Consider the following 20,316-nt stretch of genomic DNA (forward strand, 5'->3'; position numbering starts at 1 on the left):
GGGCACAGATGAGCTTTTATATCACACAAGTATAAATGGATAACAAGACAGCATGGGGCCTCAAAACATTAAATAAATCTCCTTCTTCCACTTCCTCCACCTAGGAATGCCCATCATTTCACCATTGTTGCCCTACATACCTTCTTCTCGTGAATGACTGGAGTTTGCTTGCGTTTTATATTTCTGCAGTGTTTTAACCAGACAGTTCACCCACCTATAAAAAAAATATAAGAAAGTAACTATAATATAAAGCGGTACTCTTCCTCTCATACCGTGCTATAATAATTGTATTAATTAATAAACTGAAGAAAATTATAGGGGTGCAGCCAACGATTATTTTCATAATCGATTAGTTAGCCGATTATTAAGTTAGATTATTTGAATAAATCGGATTAAAAAAAAAAATACCCTTAAAATAAAAATACAGAAATGCAGCATTACAGACAAAGTTTACTTCAGAATTAAATGGTATACACGTTTTGAAATCGCGCTGCACTCGAACGCAGGGCATTGCAGTACAGCGCGTTCCAGTGCGGGCAATCACACTGCGGAGGTGCATTTGGGATCCATTGAAATGAATGGCACTGCAACGCACCTCCTGCAGCAAAATTTGTCAGGCCGAAACTTTTCCCACCTTTTATATATTTAAAAAAAAAAAAAAATGTATTAGACATTTTAATTAGTTTTAGATTTAAAATAATGTGAATTGTAAAACTCTAAGCCAATAAAATAACCAACCTTTTATTTAAAAGAACACACCAAAAAAAATATTTCTATTTTTAATGTTAGTTTATTTAACTTTATTGTTTTTTATGTGTTTGCATGTTTAATTTTTATTTAACTTTTATACACATATATACATATATACACACACACACACACAGCAAAGCTTTGCTTCTAGTCTAACTCCACTAAATGCAAAAACACTACAATATGTGCATGCTCTTTCATTAACATAAGCAGAGTCAGAAGTAGCAGGTGAGAAAAACAGTCTGATCCACTCACTTGTTCATATCTGTCAGATTATCTGCAGCAAACACAAATGGCTTGAACGTCTGTTGAGTAAGCTGAAATTCACTGAAAAGACACAAGAAGAAAAGATGAGTATATACAGTGACAGTTACCTTGCTCACCTGATCACATCTAGTTCAGCAGCTGCGTTCACTTACTATTTCTTTTTGTACTTTGAATCCAATGGGCGCTCTAAATAATATGCAGAAAGATTTAACATTCCCTCAGCTTTCTCATCCTAGATTGTGTTTATTGTGGGAAAGAAAGACAAAAAGGAGAAATCGGCTATTAAGAAATAAATATACAGTAGAAAAAAAAACAATTCTGGAGAATATAAAAACACAGAAGGTATAAAATGATAAGTTTTAAGAGTTAGGGATAGGTTAAAGAAAACCTGTCATAAGAGAAAATATGTAGGATGCCATTGCTGACCTTTAAAAAACAAGACTCTGGGACACGCCTACCTGAGGTCCGTTGTACCAATACAATTTATCTTTCTTTAGAACACAGTAGCAGTGTTTCCATTTCTGGGACATGAAACTGACATTTTCTTTCCTCTTCCACAGCCAGCCATCACAATCTGGATTTCCTAAGTCCCGACAAGACACTCGCCTGCGGCTTAGCTTAGTTACTACAGCAAAGAGATGAAGTGTTAGGAGGAAAAAAAACTACAGTTTAAAAAGTTATGCATGCGATCCTTTACACAGGGATTTCTCTTATTTTTAAAACGGGAAGAAAAAAAAAAAAGTGTGTCAGAATAGGTGCAGGATGTAGGACCTAAATAACAAAAAACTATTCTCATTTATGTTACATGTTTATGAATCCATTATTCATGAAGTAATTTTTTCCATAAACCACTACACCTTCCATTAGGAACTGCAGTGGGAAAAGAAAAGTACAGACTTACAGATAATGTAGTGGTGATGTTTAAATGAAAAATCTTATGACTTAAGGTGCCTATACACCTTACGACCATCGCAAGACTTTTGTCTTGCGATGGTCGTATGCTTATTGAAAGCTCGTACGATCTGCCCACCTTGGACGGGCAGATCGTACTTGCGATCATCGAAAGCCCGCAATGCAGAACGGGCAGTGTGCGCGTGCGCACACCGGCCCGTTCCACAGCTATCGAACGAGCAGGCTAGAAACCCGCTGACAATCGTACGATTCTCTGCGGGTTTTCGAGCATGCAGGTTCGACAAAAGACGTGCGACCGTACAGTAGAAACGGTCGCACGTCTTCGTTCACACTGCTCGATTCTCGTACGATCGCGGGATTTCCCGCGAATCTCGTACGAGAATCGAGCAGTGTATGGGCAGCTTTATACACTATATTGCCAAAAGTATTGGGACACCCCTCCAAATTATTGGATTCAGGTGTTCCGTGAAATTTCCTTGCTATTAAATATTCCATGGTCAACTGTTAGTGGTATTATAACAAAGTGGAAGCAACTGGGAACAACAGCAACTCAGCCATGAAGTGGTAGGCCATATAAAATGACAGAGCGGGGTCAGCACATGCTGAAGCGCACAGTGCGCAGAAGTCACCAACTGTCTGCAGAGTCAATAGCTATAGACCTCCAAACTTCGTGTGGACTTCAGATTGGCACAACAACAGTGCGTAGAGAGCTTCATGAAATGGGTTTCAATGGCCGAGCAGCTGCATCCAACCCTTACATCACCAAGTGCAATGCAAAGCATGGGATGCAGTGGTGTAAAGCACACCGCCACTGGACTCTAGAGAAGTGGAGACGTGTTCTCTGGCGTGACAAATCACGCTTCTGTCTGGTAATCCGATGCATGTGTCTGGGTTTGGCAGTTGCCAGAAGAACGGTACTTGCCTGACTGCATTGTGGCAAGTGTAAAGTTTGGTGGAGGGAGGACTTTGGTGTGGGGTTGTTTATCAGGGGTTGGGCTTGGTCCCTTAGTTCCAGTGAAGGGAACTCTTAAGGCATCAGCATACCAAGACATTTTGGACAATTTCATTCTCCCAACTTTGTGGGAACAGTTTGGGGATGGCCCTTTCCTGTTCCAACATGACTGCGCACCAGTGCACAAAGCAAGGTCCATAAAGACATGGATGAGGAAGTTTGGGGTGGAGGAACCTGACTGGCCTGCACAGAGTCCTGACCTCAACCCGATAGAACACCTTTGGGATGAATTAGAGCAGAGACTGGGAACCAGGCCTTCTCGTCCAACATCAGTACCGGACCTTACAAATGCGCTTCTGGAAGAATGGTCAAACATTCCCATAGACACAATCCTAAACCTTGTGGACAGCCTTCCCAGAAGAGTTGAAGCTGTTATAGCGGCAAAGGTTGGGCCAACTCAATATTGAACCCTATGGACTAATACTGGGATGCCATTAAAGTTCATATGCGTGTAAAGGCAGGCGCCCCAATAGTTTTGGCAATATAGTGTATATGGTACATTGGTTGACATCTTTCAGAAAATGATCTTGACCCTATGGCTTCCATGCTTCCTGTGTCATTAGCTAAACCTAAAAATAGGTGTTTTCTCACAGAGAAAGGGGAAACACTCTTACTTGGTGGCCTTATGCCAAATAACCTCTCATTTAGAAGCTCTTTAAAGGAGGCTAAACCTGCCTCAAGCTTTATTGTAGCTCATCTTTTTGAAAGCCCTAGGTTTCTAAGGATAGAACATCACCAAAGTCCTTTCATGCCACCATTTGCCATCTCAAGTAGCTGATCATCAGGTAACAAGAGGATCAACAATCAAAGGGTATCTGCTGTCTCTTGGTTTCAATTTGTCTTTATTTAACAAGATGTTGCAGATCATAAGAATTTAGACTAGTCCAATAAAATGACAGACTGTAGAAAAATATGGTATATGACCAGCAAAACTGACAGTCACTGTACCTCTTTGATTTCGGGGAGGTTGGCCTGGAGTCTGAAATACAGTAGTAAGAAAATCAATAAACATTTGTAAAGACACCATGCACAATCAAACTTGACAATAGGATAGAACTGAGGACATTACAACACACGTACACATGAAGAGCAATTCAAACATAGCACAAACAAATAAAACATTTGTAAAGACACAGAGGGGAATTTATCCAAACTGGAGCAGACAAAATCTGGAGCAGTTGACCATGGCAACCAAACAGCTTCTCTGTTCAGTTAAGATCTGAAAATGAAAGAGAGAAGCTAAATGGTTGCCATGCACAGTTTGTAGTTTAAGCTGTGGAGTCCAGGTGGGTGCTTGTAGTGACCACAGATGGCTCCGTGAAGTATACATTGAATTCAAGGATGTCACCAGCACTCCAATGGTTAAGTGAAATTAGTCCATTTAATGACAACATGCCATCCAAATGCAAGCACTTTCAGGACCGCGCAGGGTCCCCTTCATTAGGCTCAGAATAAGCCTGATTATTACCAAGTTCAGAGCACACACACTAAATAATGCATAATAATATTTACTATTACCAGGCTAACTGGTAACAAGCTAGGTTATTGCTTAAAAAAATGGATATCTGTCTTTTTTAACCTATGTCATGCATTGTAGTTGTGACATAGGGGGTTCTATACACATTTCAGTGCAAGAGATAAGAGGAATGGTCAGCCAGCTGCTGCAGAAGCATGCAGTAAAACAGACACACCCATTTTTTTGTCTAGTTAGAAGTTCTGCTTTTATCTTTTCTGTCAAAAAAAAGTTGAAGGGTGAACTTACACACACACACACACACACACACAGCTGCAAGAGTCAGAGGAGTGACTCGGCCCCTCCATTTTTTTTGTTCTCTATGGCTCCATACACAGTTTTAAAATCAAAAAGAGTCTCAAAAGAAGGCGCTACTCTAAAAGAAAACACACAATGCTATGCAAAATCATTTATAGGAGCAATCTTTAAATAAATGTTTCATTTATAAAACAAATATATGTTCTATAAACATTAGCAGAAAAAGTTGAAAACGTAAGTAAAATATTTAAAATGAAGCAGACCCAAAACTATTATAGTTTCTATTTTCGTAAAAACGCGAGCTAAACAAAAAAATCTAATATATTGCAGCGCACCAGTCTTTAGGAATGGTGGCTGCGTTTTCTTTTTCAGGCTTTTTCTGCAAGTACAGAAAAATACCTGTTGATCCGGGGCAAAATCTATTGTATTTGTAACTTCCTGTGCACTGAACTGATATCTCAAACAATATTATTTGCTCCCAGCTATCTTCTATGAAAAACAAAACAATGCCTCTCTATGTAATGGAGAGAAGGAGATGTATGTAATCCAAATCAGGGCAGCGGCCTAGGGTGGCAATGCTGCTCTTCCACAGATACAGTACACTAAGCGAGTGTTGTCACCCTTGGACAGGAAGCATGTTAATGATAGGATCAGCAGGTACAAATAAATGAAAATATGCCTGAAAAGACTAAAGCTGGCCATACACCTATAGATTATCTGCAGATTTTCTATTGTCAGATGGAAAAAGTGCAACAGATTCCTCCATCTACGCTAAACTGTGTGGCTGGAGGAACCTCCCAATGGGCCAAGCTTCAGTATCTTGCTAGTCGGCACCGCTGGCTGTCAACATACCTGAACAATTTGATTGGATGCAGGCATTGTTCAGGTATTTTGAGAGCCAGCGGGGCTGACTAGCAAGATACTGAAGCTTGGCCCAGTGGGAGGTTCCTCCAGCCACACAGTGTAGCGTAGATGCACACAGTGCATTCAGGAAGTATTCAGACCTCCTTCACTTTTTTTCAATTTTGTTATGTTGCAGCATGATACTACAGTTGTTTAAATTCTTTTTTTCCCCCTCATTAATCTACACTCAGCACCCCATAATGACAACGTGAAAAACAGAATTTTAGAAATGTCTGAATTTATTAAAAATAAAAAAAAACTGAAATATCACATTGGCGTGAGGGCTAGTTCACACCAAGTGCGTTCCAGGAGCAGAGCAGTCACAGAACGGATCAAAACTGCGTCCAATGTATGCCAATGTTATTTTGTGCTCTAGTTCACACCGCAGCATTCAGTTCCAGAGCATGTTTTACAAAAACGGCCCAGAACGCATCAAAAACATGGCAAAACACACCGCATGTGCAGAAACGCATGCAGATCTGGTCCGCATTTGGTGTAAACAAGCCCTTAGTATTCAGACCCTTTGCAACAACACTTGAAATTTAGCTCAGGTGCCTCCCATTTCTCTTGATTGTTGTTTCTACACCTTGATTGAAGTCCACTTGTGGTAAATTAAATTGATTGGACATGATTTGGAAAGGCACACACCTCTCTATAGAAGGCCTCACCGCTGACAATGCATACTGTATCAGAGCAAAGGCATGAGGGCAAAGAGGAACCGCCTGCAGAACTCAGAGATAGGATTATTGCAAGCACAGATCTGGGGAAGCCTACTGCACTAGAAGGTTCCCAAGAGCACAGTGACCTCCATAATTCTCAAATGGAAGACCAGGACTCTTCCAAGAGCTGGTCGCCCGGCCAAACTGGGCAATCAGGTGGAGAAGGGCCTTAGTAAGAGAGGTGACCAAGAACCCGATGGTCACTCTGACTGAGCTCCAGAGATCCTGTGTGGAGATGGGACAAAGTTCCAGAAGGATAATCATCACTGCACCCTACACCGATCTGGCCTTTATGGCAGAGTGGCTAGATGGAAGCCTCTCCTCAGTGCAAAACACATGAAAGCCTGCTTGAAGTTGGCAAAAAAGCACCTGAAGGACTCAGACTGTGAGGAACAAGATTCTCTGGTCTGATGATACCAAGATTCAACTGTTTGGCCTCAATTCTAAATGTTATGTCTGGAGGAAACCAGGCACCGTTCATCACCTGCCCAACATCATCCCAACAGTGAAGCATAGTGGTGGCAGCATCAAGCAAGGTACAGAGATATTCTCAATGAAAACCTGTTCCACAGCGCTCAGGACCTCAGACTGGGCCGAAGGTTCACCTTCCAACATGACAATGATCCTAAGCACACAGCCAAGACAACACAGGAATGGCTTAGGGACAACTTTGTGTATGTCCTAGAGTGGCCCAGCCAGAGCCCTGATTTGAACCCTATTTTTTTTCCGTTTAAATTATTTATATATTTTGTCAATACAATAGAAAAATAAACGTGTATAGAAAATACATCAAAATATAGCTCGAAACAGGCAGCGGTAGTATAGATCTGAGTGTATGAGTGTGTATTCTACAATCCCGTATTTTAGCACTCTTAGATAACTCTATGCAAGCTGGCTAATGTCAACCTGGATTAATAAGAGCACACAATTGTATCCGCATACCTTGTAGCACTGGGTCAGGGGATAGAGAAGAAAGAGAAGGGGGAGGGGAAGGAAGGAGCCGGAAGGTAGAAAGACAGCTGCAAGAGATACATCTATTTATTGTGCCGAATCAGACAGCAAACCAACCCTTTACTCAGTCTGGATTCCTGGCCGTTGACTCTCAGTCAGTGGTTTATCCTGAGTAAGTGCGTTCATACATCTCCGCCCCCACCGGGTCAGTTGCCGTTGCGAGACTCAACTGGACTTTACACTATTCCTCTCCCATTAAGGCTAAGTAATATCGGGTCGCAGTGAATTCCATCCAGTAGTACCAGGTACGGTTAAATTGGAAAACCCTGTGCTTAGCAGAGGCCAAGAGATCCTCCATTCTATAAATATCCCCAATCCTCGACAGCCACAGTGAGATCGGGGGCCGAAGTGCGCTTCCAGTACAGCGGGATGCATACCTTTGCCGCATTTAGTAACTGTACTCAGAGACTTCTTGTATCGCCGTAATGGCATAGGAGCCAGGTGCAGTAAGTATTCAGCCGGGTCGGACCCTAGACCAATGCCAGTCAATCTTTTGCAGATATCAGCCACCTTTTCCCAGAACTCCCTGATCAGCGGGCAGGACCAAAAGATATGTACTTGAACCCTATTGAACATCTCTGGAGAGACCTGAAAATGGTTTTTCGCTGACGATCCCCATCCAAACTGACTGTGCTTGAGACGATTTGCAAAGAAGAATGGCAGAAAATCACCCAATCCAGGTGTGTAAAGCTTGTTGCGTCATACCCCAAAGAGGCTGTAATTGCTGCCAAAGGTGCTTCAGCAAAATACTGAGTAAAGGCTCTGAATACTTAAGTACATGTGATATTTCAGTTTTTTCTTTTTAATAAGTTCATAGACATTTCTAAGATTCTGTTTTCACTTTGTCATTATGGGGTACAGTATAGATTAAAGGAGAGAAAAATGTTTTTTAAACAACTGTAGTATCAGGCTGCAACATGAAGGGGGTCTCATTACTTTCTGAATGCACGGTACAAACAAAGGTTTTAAACACAAGGGTAGTTTAGCCAATACATTTCATATCATGAGTAACTGTATAGGAACTGAACTTTACAGAAAGGAAAAAAAGTCTAACTAGAAACTCAAGTTGTTGAATGGGCCTATTGAATGGATGCATGCACTGTTATTTAAAGCAAATAATACAATCTACTATGCAATTCATTATGTATGACTATTCAAAATTACCTGTTTATGAAAATGGGAGTGCTTGTCAGGGTCTGAAGTTTGCAGCTTTCTCTCAGTTTTGGGGCTCTTTGATCTCTCCTTTGAATTGTGGGAGGAAGCTAAAAAAAGAGAATATGTGCAATTCTGTTCCAGTCATTCAGGGAAATTTGAAAGGCTCATCTCTCAGCTGAAAAGAAATGTACATAACAATTGCAACTCAAGTGCAGATCATAACTGCGGACTCTGCTCCTTTTAATGCATCCTGTGGGGTTGCATTGAGCAGTTCATGCCCAAGCGCATAAACTCATTGCACTCAGGAAAATTTTTGGGTGGATTCATCATCCTGGTACTACAAAGAAATACAGTTTGTAAAGCACTACCAACAAGGCCCATAACCTACCACAATTTGCACTGACAATACTGTTATGATGAACAAAATAAACTTATTTTTATATCATGGAACACCCCAACTTTTCAAATCCAAGTTTGAAAAATAAACCCCACCTGTTTTTTTTGGCAAACTACACCTTTTCCTTTTAGGTCAGGTCCTCCAAAAACAGACTATGCAAAGACTAGCCTGTAAAATAATAGACTGTATATCAAATAATTTGGACAAACACTTGTCCGCACACATCTAAACATGCAAAAATATATACACAGTAAGGCTATATTAATTTCCAGATTACATTTTTCCCATACAAGATTTTACTTCTCACTGTCTGGGTCCAGAAGGGGTGATCCTCCTGTTTATCTGGTTTGTTTTGCTGGTCTTTGTCTGTAATGTCTATTTTTTATATAACCTAATAAAGTTTATTTTAAAAATAAATAATAATTTAACTTCTCACCTTCTAGTCTCGTGCTCTGTTGAGAAACTACAGCATCTGTTTTCTTTGATAAACTACTGTCAGATATTGCGGGCCTCATGTTGGCAGAAGGAGGTTCAAGCAGGCTACAAAATAGAAAAATCGGTAAAAGCCTTGAGTGTGAAGAAGTCTATTAACACAACAGCCACGGGTCAAGTTTCTTAATGTACCTGTTCACAGGTGCTGACGTAGAATCTGACCCACTTCTCTGGCGTGAGGTATGCTAGGAGGGAAAAAAAACGACCAATTACTAGATTTGTTCATACCGTAAATATGATATACCAGCACTGTTAATGATTTAAATAACCAGGGCTGCACTTGTAAAATAAATCAGATTTGCCTTAGGAACGTTAAGCCAAGTTTGGGGTCTGGAGCCCTTGAAGGGCTATAGCAGACATGGAATGAGAAAACAAAGTTGCAAGGATAACCAAACATGGACATATAGAATTGCAGGACCCAGTGCCGATTGTAGATGCATGTATGATACGCTGTATCGGGAGAATGACATCTGCATTAAGCTGTATGAATTTTCATCCAGCTCCATGAAGAAGTGAATATATAATGTTGCTCTCCCCAAAAAAACTTTGCTCTCCCCAAAACTACCTCAAGAGATCTCAAGTAAAGTCTGCCATGTACAGAACAAGGTGGAAGAACAGGAGTGGTTAAAGAATTCGATACCATATAATCAGATGTTTTCTTATTGGTATTAACTGCTCATTTTAGTTCACAAGCTTTCGATATTCCTCACCAGGTCAAACTAGTCTTGATATACAAAGGTTCTGACACTAAAGTTCACTGGAATTCACTGGAATTGCATCCCCTCCAGCGATGCAATGTTCGCAAACTCCCTTGCCACCACTGATCTCTTCACCCAGTCTTAAGGGATTGGCATCTTTGGCCATCTTGGGCAGCCCAGGATTATGTAACTACTGCACATGCGCACCGGGAGTTAATTCATCACTGCACTAAGCTACACTGAGAAATGTTCATTTAGGAGAAGAGGAGCTGACAGGCAGATGAGAAGTTTGAGGGCTTGTTCACACTATCCAATGCGTTTACTATTTTTACCGATCACACCACAGTGGAATGCAGGGCACTGCGGTACCACGCATTCCGAAGCGGGTGATCACACTGCGGGTGGAAGGCCTGTCTGCAATGCCATTGACATGCCCCCTCCCATCCCAGAACCTTTGTTTACGCCATCCAGGACATTCATGGCGTGGAACCTTGCCCTGAACACATTGGATGGTGGGGAATAAGCACTAACAGAGACACACACAGAATCTTCTGAAAAAAAAGCCTTCCTGCCAGCAATTTTCAGAAGTTAGGCTATTGTTCAACGTTAACAAACTTCAAAACAAAAAATTGTACAATTAAAGTGTGTTAGTTCTGCTTAGAGAGTGCATCTCTAAAGCTTGCACTAAAAATGCAAACATAACCCAAAACGTTGTAAGGTTAATGACAATTTCTACCAACATTGTCATTTTTCTTGCAAAAACATAGTGTATGGCCATCTTTACATGATTTAAAAAATCATTACCGTGGCAGAATATATTCAATCCTACGAAGTAAAGCCAATACAGCAGGGGTGCCCATAAGGTCGATCGCGATCTACCAGTCGATCCCACTGGTAGATCGCCATGTCCTCTCCTCCCGCCGCTTCTCTGGATCCCCGCTGCTCTCCCCAGCGGGGATCCGAGAAGAAGTGAAGGAACCGGCGGCGGGGGAGGGCGGAGGACGGAGCCGCTGTCACTAACTAATGCAGAGCAGTGAGGAGAGAGAGAGAGACGCTCGGCCAGGATCTGACAGCCGGCGCCTCTCTCTCCCCTCACTGCTCGTCCGTTCTGTCACAGCGGCTCCGCCCCCCCCGCCTTCCCCGGCTCGTTGTATCCCCCGCTGCCTCTGCCTGGGAGAGCAGGGGGATCCAGAGAAGTTGCAGCCCCCCTGTGCGTGAAGGAGCGGCACTATGTCACTAGTATGTACCAATCCTCTGTGTAGGACAAACACTGGAGTGATCGGCTGATCACTCCAGTGTTTGTAAATAACTGGGGACACATAGTACTATGTGTCCCCCGTTATAAATGAATGAACAGGAGGTGATTTATATCACCTCCTGTTCATTCATAAGTTTCTCAATGGGGAGAAGCACTCTGTACAGAGGCTCCTCCCTATTCAGAAACAGCTTGATAGTAAAATATTTTCTTAATGAATGGGAAGCCTCTGTGCTTTCCATTCATTTAGAATAGAGACTGCAGAAAAAGAGATTGAGGACTTTGTGTCCTCAATTTCTTTTTCTATTTTAAAAGGGAAATATCAGGGGGCTTTTTAGACCCCTAATATTTCCCCGAAGCCCCCCCAAGAGTAAAAAAAATAAACAAATTATGAAAATTTAAAATAAATAAACATAAATAATGAAAATAAAATAAAAAATAGTAAAAAATAAATTGAAAAAACTTAGTTTTTTTTCCTTGCCTCAGGCGCAAAAGGAGCTGGCTACGGCTATGCTCCCGTGGTGCTCGTGCGGCTGCCGGCTGAATGTGTCAGACGCTGCAGATGGAAAGGTGCAGGACACCCCATGTGCAACGTCGGCCACACGAGCACCACGGGAGGACAGGACGCCGGGACCTGTAATGTACTGGAATGCACTGGAATGTAAGCAGGCCGACTCCCTGCGTTCCGGTGCGGGAGGGGGTGTGGAGCTGTATTGAAGTCAATAGCATCGCCCACAGTGCGATCGCCCGCACTCGGAACGCAGGCACATTAGTGCCTGCATTCCGGTCCAGTGCGATCTGCAAAAATAGTGCTTGCAGCATTTTTGCGGATCGCACTGGACTGGAACACAGGCACTAATGCAGGCGATCGCACTGTGGGCGAGGGGCCTGCCTGCGCAGCCCATGCCCCCTCCCGCCCCTGAATGCAGGTGTTTTTTCGTTGGTAGATCTCAATGAGCTTGTCATTTGAAAAGTAGATCTCCAGATGAAAAATAGTGGGCGCCCCTGCAATACAGCTATCGCAGGGCAACAAAAAAATGCAGGGATATCTCAGGCTTGATTGAAACATGCAAAGAGAAAATAAAGACATACAATTACTAACCTTTACATTCTTTGACTCCTCTTCTGAGGAATACTGTGCCAATGGAGCAAGTGTTTTTGCATATATTTTTGAAAAAGACATCTCTGGTTGGACAGGTAGTTCAGAGGAGGTTGGAGGAACAGAAATAAAAATATCTGACGCATGGGGCTTTGATGAAGCACCAGAACAGGCCCAAGTGCGATGCCCCTGGGAAGTAACCTTACTAGGACAATTCTGACTCGCTCCTGAAAAGTTTTCAGTTGAAGAAGCTTGTTCCTGACTTTGTGGAGCGTCACTACCTGATTTTATGTGCATTAATTTCTTCTCTGCTTGGAAAGCCGGTGCACTGTGTGTCGTCAAAAGGTTTTTGTGTTTTGATGGTGATACTGGTACATTATTTACGTTCAATAAGAGGTCAGGTACACGCTCATTAGGCGAAGCAGGAACATGACTTGCATGTGAAGAAGTGGAACGGTCACTCAACGATGATGAGCTTGTTTCATGTGTTTTTCTTTTCTCTGGAGCCACAAGAGATTTGGGGGAGACTGAAACTTTCTTTAAAATAAGAGTCATACAATTTGTTTTCTCCTGGAGTTTACACACAAGATTTTTTTGAGTCCAGCCAACCTAGGTGAATATATGAAGATTATTAAATCACAAAATCAGGTCAAAAAGAGCCATTTTATTACAATTTTTAGTGTTGTCAAAGTTATCAATGGATTACAAAAAATACATATTATGTATGTGTCAAAGATACTGAGAACACCATTCATAAAAATCTGATTTTTGTACTGTAAAGTCCTTTTCTTGGAATCGGTTAAGGGACAAAGGTGTTAAACTTTCCGGTTATACTGCTGCCTACAGGACTGGAAAATAAAAAAACTGTAGGCAAGTCCAGGGTATAACTCTGTCCTACTACCACCTGGGCTCAGTTTGTATCAAAGCAAAACCAAGAAAATTATAAACGCAGAGGTGGAACTCAAAGTAAGCGATTTTGCGGCAAGTACAAAAGCTTTCTTTCTCGTCTATTGAGTGACACAGGAAGTCTTAAACTTTTGAGAATCCCAAAGCAGTACAGGCCATACATAAATAACAGAGCTGCTTGAAAGACATTATGCCCAAAGCTGGCATCAGGTGAGCTAGAAACGTCCACATGGTAGAACTTAGAAAAACCTGTCGTCAACAGAAGACCTGGTGACAGCCTTGCAAATCTGGGAAACAGTTGCCTGATGCCAAAAGCCCAAGAGGCATTCACAGGTCTAGTGGAATAAGACTTAACAGGGAAGCTGGAGACCCGATCTTTCCAACCATAAGCTTGAACAATGGTCTGTCATTGCCACTTAGAGATGGTGTCCAAAATGACAACTGATCTAGCTAAAAGAAGCTGTGGCAAAGCGAAGGACTCACACAAACTTAACCACATCCAGAGAAATTTCCTTTCCATGAACTGGAGCCAGACAAAGGAAGGGGAGAACAATGCTCTGGCTAAGGTGAAAGGCAGACACTAGCATAGGCAAGAACGAAGTCCTGAGCCTCAACACCACTTTGTCCCTATGCAAGACTAAATAATTATTTGCCACATAAGGCAACCAGTTCAGACACTTGCCTCTCAGAGATAGCTACAAAAAGCAGCAACCTTGTGGGTGAGAAAAGAGAGAATAGGGTCTAATGGGTTCAAACAATGGCTTTTGAAATACAGAGAGAACCAAATTCAGATTTAAAGGAGTCACACGGTAATGGAAGGGGGAGCCATGGGAGACCCCTGCACAAATGTTTAATTAAAAAAAACAAGAGGCCAATGGTCTACGAAGCAGAATGGAAAGAGCAGAAACTTCACCTTTCATAGTGCCAAGAGCCAAAGGCTGGCCCAGACCCAAAGGCAGGAAGATGAGAATTTATCCGGCTGAGAAACACCTGGGGTGAAAGCCTCAGCATTAGTGAAATAAGCACAACAAATCACAGATTCAGAGACACCTCTATCCCTTAGAACCTGAGCTCAAACAACCATGCCATTATACCAGCGACCAAGAGACCCAGAATGGAAAATTGGATAGTAGATCCAGATGGTCTGGCACTGCCCACAGTTCATCTGCTGCAAGTCTTACCGGGTCAGCAAACCAAATCTCCCTGGGCCAATCTGGAACAATGAGAATCACCTGAATGCTCTCCCTCTTGAACTTTCAGAGCGGACGAGGAAGAGTCCAAGGAGCCACGAAAGAATCTACTGCTTCTCCCATTGGATGCCTCCACCTGATACAAACTTGTCCCAATTTGTTTTTAAACCCAGAGGCTATGAGGTCCACATCTGGCCTTCCTCCACATGTGATGCAGGTCCTGACACTCCTCCAGGTGTAGAAACTACTCTCCCTTGTTCAGACACTGCCACTTGAAGAAATCTGCCCCCAGTGTGTATGCCTGGATTCTACATAGCCGACATAGCTGGAACTTCGTGTTCTCCACAGGACAGGACCAGCTCTACCTCTTGCTGTAGAGAGCCTTCTGGTTCCCTCCCTAGTGGTTGATGTAGCATTGTCTGAATCAGATGTCTCTCCAACAGTCCGCTGAGCCGACAAGGTACCCAGGAAGCCCCCACCCCACCCCCCCCAAAAGCCAGACAGGCAGTTATCAGTCATGAGAATCTTACAAAAGACATTATGAAAGGTCTCCAAAGCCTAAGCCAGATTCCTGAGCCACCAGGACCTATTTGTCCCACAATGAATATTACTGTGCAGAGATATGGAGTGAAATTGGGCAAAAGGGAACTGCCTTGAAGGAGGCTACTATCAGCCCTAAGACTCTTATGCAAATGCTGATTGGTCAGACAGTTTGTGGACTGAAAAGTTTAAACCCGATACTGGAGAGTCTGAAGCTACCCCTGGAGAAAGAACCATCTGGCCTGAGATGCGCCCAAGACCAGATCCAGATAGTCCAAGCTATAAATCGGTTTCTGCAAAAATTTCTGAAGGCTCAGGATCCACCTGAAACTCTGTAATGTCTGGACAGTCAGGAATATGTTGTCCTACAGACCCTTTGCGGACTGTTGTTGGAGGTTGAATAAGTATCCCATAATAGGGAAGCCAAAAGAGCACAAGATGGCCAGCACCTTGGTGAATACCACGGGTGCAGGTGAGAGAACAAATGGCAAGGCCACAAATTAGAAGTGCAGAGGCCCTATAAATAATAAACAATTTTAAAACTTCTGCATAAGATATTAATATGCTGAATTTATAAGAGTGAAGTGCTTGGTAGAGTCAGAGTTTCCCTCTTCAAATTAGCTTTTTGGACATTACACAAAACTGTTCCATCCACCAGTTCTGTTTACAACTGAATTTTTTATTTTTTTTAAGCATGTCAAATTTTTATTACATATAATAAAAATAAAATATTACAGTACAATCAAACATTGTTATGCCGCAAAGACTACATATCAGTGCGCAGACTGAAATCCAGACATGTCAAGCAAAGTACTTCCATGAAGTGAAACTGAATAACTAAATCTATACCATATGGCTACCTTCCGCCGGATTGTTGCGCCTCAAATATGTGCCATATAAACAACAATTAACAGACCCCATAACCATGTGGGTCAGAACTGTGGGTAGAAGACCACCGTGATCCATTAGTGGTAATCGTGGGTGCAACGGGAGTAGCCCTCGTGGGGGAGATTGGTGGTGGGGACCTCGATTGGGGGTAGCATGTCAAGGGTCGTTTACAACTGAATTTAGGAGACGCTAGTTATTTAACTTACCACAACTTGATCATTCACTTTAATAATCTCATCTCCTGGAAGAATGTGTTCACACTGTCTGGCTGGAGACTGAACAAAAAAAGGAGAAAGTGACAAGTTAAATATGAAAAGACAGTTTTACAACATGGAGGAACAAAAAAGAAAGCACCACAGAGGACAACTCCAACTGCAATCGAAATGGAAACAAGCCATACAGCACCATAAAGCAAAATCATGCTAAAGAGAGAGACCCTATCAACAACTAAAAAATTGCAGGTAAAAAGAACATAAACTATTTTCCTTTCTAGTAACCATTTTTTATGAACTAGCTAGAACTAGTTTGGCTACTTCAAGAAAAACTCAATTCCCTAGCACAGCCCTCTCCTCTTTTGGAAGAGCCTAATTACTCAGTGTGCTGGCCCAGCAAACCCACCCCTTCCTTCATCTTGCTACAAACTTTTTATGTAGCAGCCAGGGGAGGAACAAAGGGGATTATTTTAGCAGCAGTCTCATGGCTTTTGGATGTCTACACAAGGGAGGCTTTTACAGGTATTTAACATGACTATAATGTGTTAAATCCACATTGTAGGAAGACTGTTGTTGAAATGAATGGTCTGGAAGGAGGGTCTCCGTAAAGGAGGACTATTGGTAGAGTAAAATGTTAGAGCTGCCGTCCCAAAAGTTAGAGTCGCCGTCATGTGACACAGCAGCTGTCACATGCCAGCTCTATAGCTCAAGAACTGAGAGTTCACAAACCGCTGATCGCTCAAGCTTGCAGCTTCTGACTGCAGGGATTCAGACACCGCTAGCTCTCGCTCTAGAGAGGCTAAGCCATCTATCAATCAGGCAGAGGGGTGGATTCCGACAATATTGTCAGAATCCTTCCCAGTCCTTGCCTCTGCATTGTCAGCATATAGTGGGCAGTAGCCCATTATATGCTGAGTTTGGGTTACAGGAGTACATTAATAAATCTCTTTTAATAATCGGTGCTGTTCGGGGACCTAACTTTGTGTTCGCGAGACATACCAGATGGTGAATTAAGTGGTAATTTATCAGAATTGAGTGGTTACTGTACATAAGTGGTTACAGTCTGTGGCTTTTGAACTGAGGTAACAGAAGAGCTTCATATATCTCCAGAGTGACCACTTTATAGCAAACACAACAAACTACTGGCTCACTCAGCAGTAGAGTAGAGGGTTTAGTGAACCACTGCCTATAAACAAAGAGCTGAATGGAGATTACAGGTCTAAGAAGCAAAACAGCTTTTTTCCTGGTCTGTACCTGGGAACCCAGCTGCAAACCCCAAATGCTAAACATTTGGTAACAATAACTCATTAAAGCCACACCATCCCTTTCTTGCTTAATGTACTCACCATTCTTTGTGTTTCCTGAATCTATGTAATTGGCATTTCTATTACCACAGCATGGTATCATGTGTAGGATAGTCCCTCTGTGCGCCTTTAGTATAAGTTTACAAATTTGAAAATGAAAAATGCACATGAATAGTGAATGTCCTACATCTGAGGTATTACTCTACACTGGCTCATTCTGTGAATTAGAGCAAAGGCCTAAGATCACGTGCAAAGTGCAGTAACCAAAATCAAATAAAAATCAATAATGATTTCTCATCTTATCCAACTGCAAAAAAATAAAATCTGACTTGTTGCCTTGGGTAACTGCACTTTTTACACCCTCCATTCTTTTTACTGCCTTAATAAAATACACAGAGGGCAAAACATCCAAATCTTTGCATGGATAGATTATTTAGCAAGAAGGCCCATATCTTCTGGTTATGCCTCTGTTTACCCACGCATAACTACCTGAGGAATAAAGAAAGCAGATCAGGTGTCTCAACCCACACAATTGTTTTTTATCCATTAAATATAGAAAGATCTCCTGACCATAGATCTCTGCTTCCTCTACCTTAAAATGTCACACCACCTGCTGCGCATGTTTCTTCCATTCCACTATATTCTATGAAATCTAAATGAAAAGAAGAAGAACAAACTCCTACCACAATCACTGCTTTAGATGGACCCAACTGGCAACACAGATGCTAAGATTTTGTCACATGAGGTCTATAAATGACGCTAAGGGGTAATACTTGTTTTGAGTGCTCTCAGGGCTTGCTTGCCAATTCTTTTTTTCTGTAGACATGAAGTCCTGTCTAATCACTTCATTGTAAATATACATACCATATACTGTAAATCAAAAGGACATTATACATATTATTACAAGTCCATATTTTTAAACCTGCAGTTTTCATTAATAAAATACCTGGTGATTCTGCTATGATGGTCAGGAACTTTTTGTTAAGCAGTGACACTACTTTGTCCCCGTCTCCCAGCTGTTTTCAGGGTTGTCACCCTGTAACATAGGCTTTTGAAGGAAACTACAAGTGGTGATTTCAGCACACAGTGTGGAGGGATAATGCACTGTTGTCACCATCTGTAAACCCACCATGTTATATGCCATCACTGAAGTGCATGTATGTATAGAGGACGTGGCTGTAGGAGATCAGCAGCACTGAGAGGCAACAAATTATGAAAAAAGGTAAAAACAAGAAGTATTTAATGAAAGGGAAAAAAAAAAAAAAGCAACAGATGGACTGTGCTTTAGAAAACTAAAATTATTCTGGGTTTACATCTACTTTAATCTGTGTGCTGCTAGGGACACACTGTTGGCTCTGCTCTGGCTGAACATGTACAGTAGTCAATTTGCATCAGCATGGGAGTACTGTGTAAACAAGAGGCAGATCCAATGTTATACAGTTTTTGGCAACAGAAGGTGCCATTTTAGTTATAAAACGAGCATTAACCAAGCAATTAGCTCTACCACGGTTATCAATAACCATTTCCATTCATGAGTTTACAGTTGGTACTAAGTGATTAAGACTCACCTCTGGTGTTGTTTGGCCAACAAAATGCTGTCCTGAAGAAGTGGATTTTATTTCAAGACCCTAAAGGCATAAAAAATTAAAAAATTTAAAATACCAAATATTCAAATGTAATTTTATTTAATTTACATTTTGGTTGCCATTAGTTTTTTGTTAGCTACCACTACTTTGGTGCACATTACAGACTAAACAATGCCAGTGCAATGTCTTACACATTGTCAAAAATTTCTTATATAAACTTGTAGTATTGTTCACAGAGTTGACATGTTCCGTGAACGCTTCTATCTTGAATATGTGGCTTCTGACCAAGGTGCCATTGACATATCTGAATCAGTGACATGGTATTGCTCCCTTGAACGTATTCAAGGCTCACTTCTTCACTTCCTTCAAGCCTCCTTCAATCTATCTTGTGCTTAAAGTAGGTGGTGTTCAGCCATACGCCCTGCAGTTTCACCCTTCTAATTACATAACACCAAGATATAAGGCTTGCTCACACTTGTCCATTTCACTGACTAAAAAGCATTTAACATTCAAATCCAATTCATTACTCTGTGACTAGTTAATATCCAAGAGCAATTTCACTAAGGTAGATGGTAAACAAGCACACAGAGGATGAGCCAGATAGAAACCTGAAAACTACATGATATCTATATTCTAAATGACATTACAGTATCCATCAAGGTTTAAATGCCAGGGAATTCCCTTCTATCAGATGAAATGAAGAAGGCACTGGACGAGAGGTGAAACATTGTCAAGAATAATCAGCAAGTCTATTTGTGCTTGATTTACTACCACTTGATATCCCATTACCTGGATCACTGATAACTTTATAGAAATCACTAAGAAAATACTTCCTACTAAAACTACTACAGATAAACAGGTTATTATGACAAGAAAAAAGAAATATAAAAAGGAAGACTAAAGCTGCCCACACACCTTACAATTATCTGCAGATTTTCTGTGGTCAGATGGAAAAAGTGCAACAGATTGGCCCGGGTGGTGATTACTCCATCCACACAGTTAAGTGTAGATGGAGGAATCTGTTGCACCTTTACCATCAGACCGCAGAAAATCTGCAGATAAATTGTAAGGTGTGTGGGCAGCTTTACACAAAAGAGGTTAAAAGCCCAACAATGTTTTCAATAAAACCAAGATAAGACATTTTGTCTATAGCAGGTACCTAAGAAACAGAATTAAAAAGAAATGTATAGCGGTTTGTAGATATTTATTGTGGCCATGATTTAAAAAAAAAAAAAAAAAAAAAAAAAAA

The 20,316-nt window shown here is 41.6% G+C and overlaps 1 protein-coding gene and 1 long non-coding RNA gene across 2 annotated transcripts in view; both read right to left on the reverse strand.

Moving 5' to 3' along the window:
* LOC108798552 (connector enhancer of kinase suppressor of ras 1-like) overlaps window positions 1-20,316 on the reverse strand; it is a gene marked incomplete at its 5' end in the record, with an annotated part of 33,378 nt that overhangs the window by 11,842 nt on the left and 1,220 nt on the right. Inside the window, 11 exons of the mRNA XM_018570306.1 lie at window positions 141-214; window positions 1,006-1,077; window positions 1,170-1,249; window positions 1,476-1,642; window positions 3,890-3,920; window positions 8,510-8,607; window positions 9,334-9,437; window positions 10,420-10,583; window positions 12,826-13,050; window positions 16,172-16,240; window positions 19,050-19,109. Of these exons, the coding sequence (XP_018425808.1) occupies window positions 141-214; window positions 1,006-1,077; window positions 1,170-1,249; window positions 1,476-1,642; window positions 3,890-3,920; window positions 8,510-8,607; window positions 9,334-9,437; window positions 10,420-10,583; window positions 12,826-13,050; window positions 16,172-16,240; window positions 19,050-19,109 (1,144 nt within the window). The remainder of the gene's footprint in view (window positions 1-140; window positions 215-1,005; window positions 1,078-1,169; window positions 1,250-1,475; window positions 1,643-3,889; window positions 3,921-8,509; window positions 8,608-9,333; window positions 9,438-10,419; window positions 10,584-12,825; window positions 13,051-16,171; window positions 16,241-19,049; window positions 19,110-20,316) is intronic.
* LOC108798553 lies at window positions 9,372-12,542 on the reverse strand. The gene is made up of 3 exons (XR_001941959.1): window positions 12,445-12,542; window positions 9,522-9,574; window positions 9,372-9,437 (listed from the first exon to the last, which is right to left on the reverse strand). It is a non-coding gene; the product is annotated as an uncharacterized LOC108798553 (long non-coding RNA).

Source organism: Nanorana parkeri, unplaced genomic scaffold (genome assembly GCF_000935625.1).
Source record: "Nanorana parkeri isolate BGI_ZX_2015 unplaced genomic scaffold, ASM93562v1 scaffold1502, whole genome shotgun sequence".
NCBI classification, from domain to species: domain Eukaryota; kingdom Metazoa; phylum Chordata; class Amphibia; order Anura; family Dicroglossidae; genus Nanorana; species Nanorana parkeri.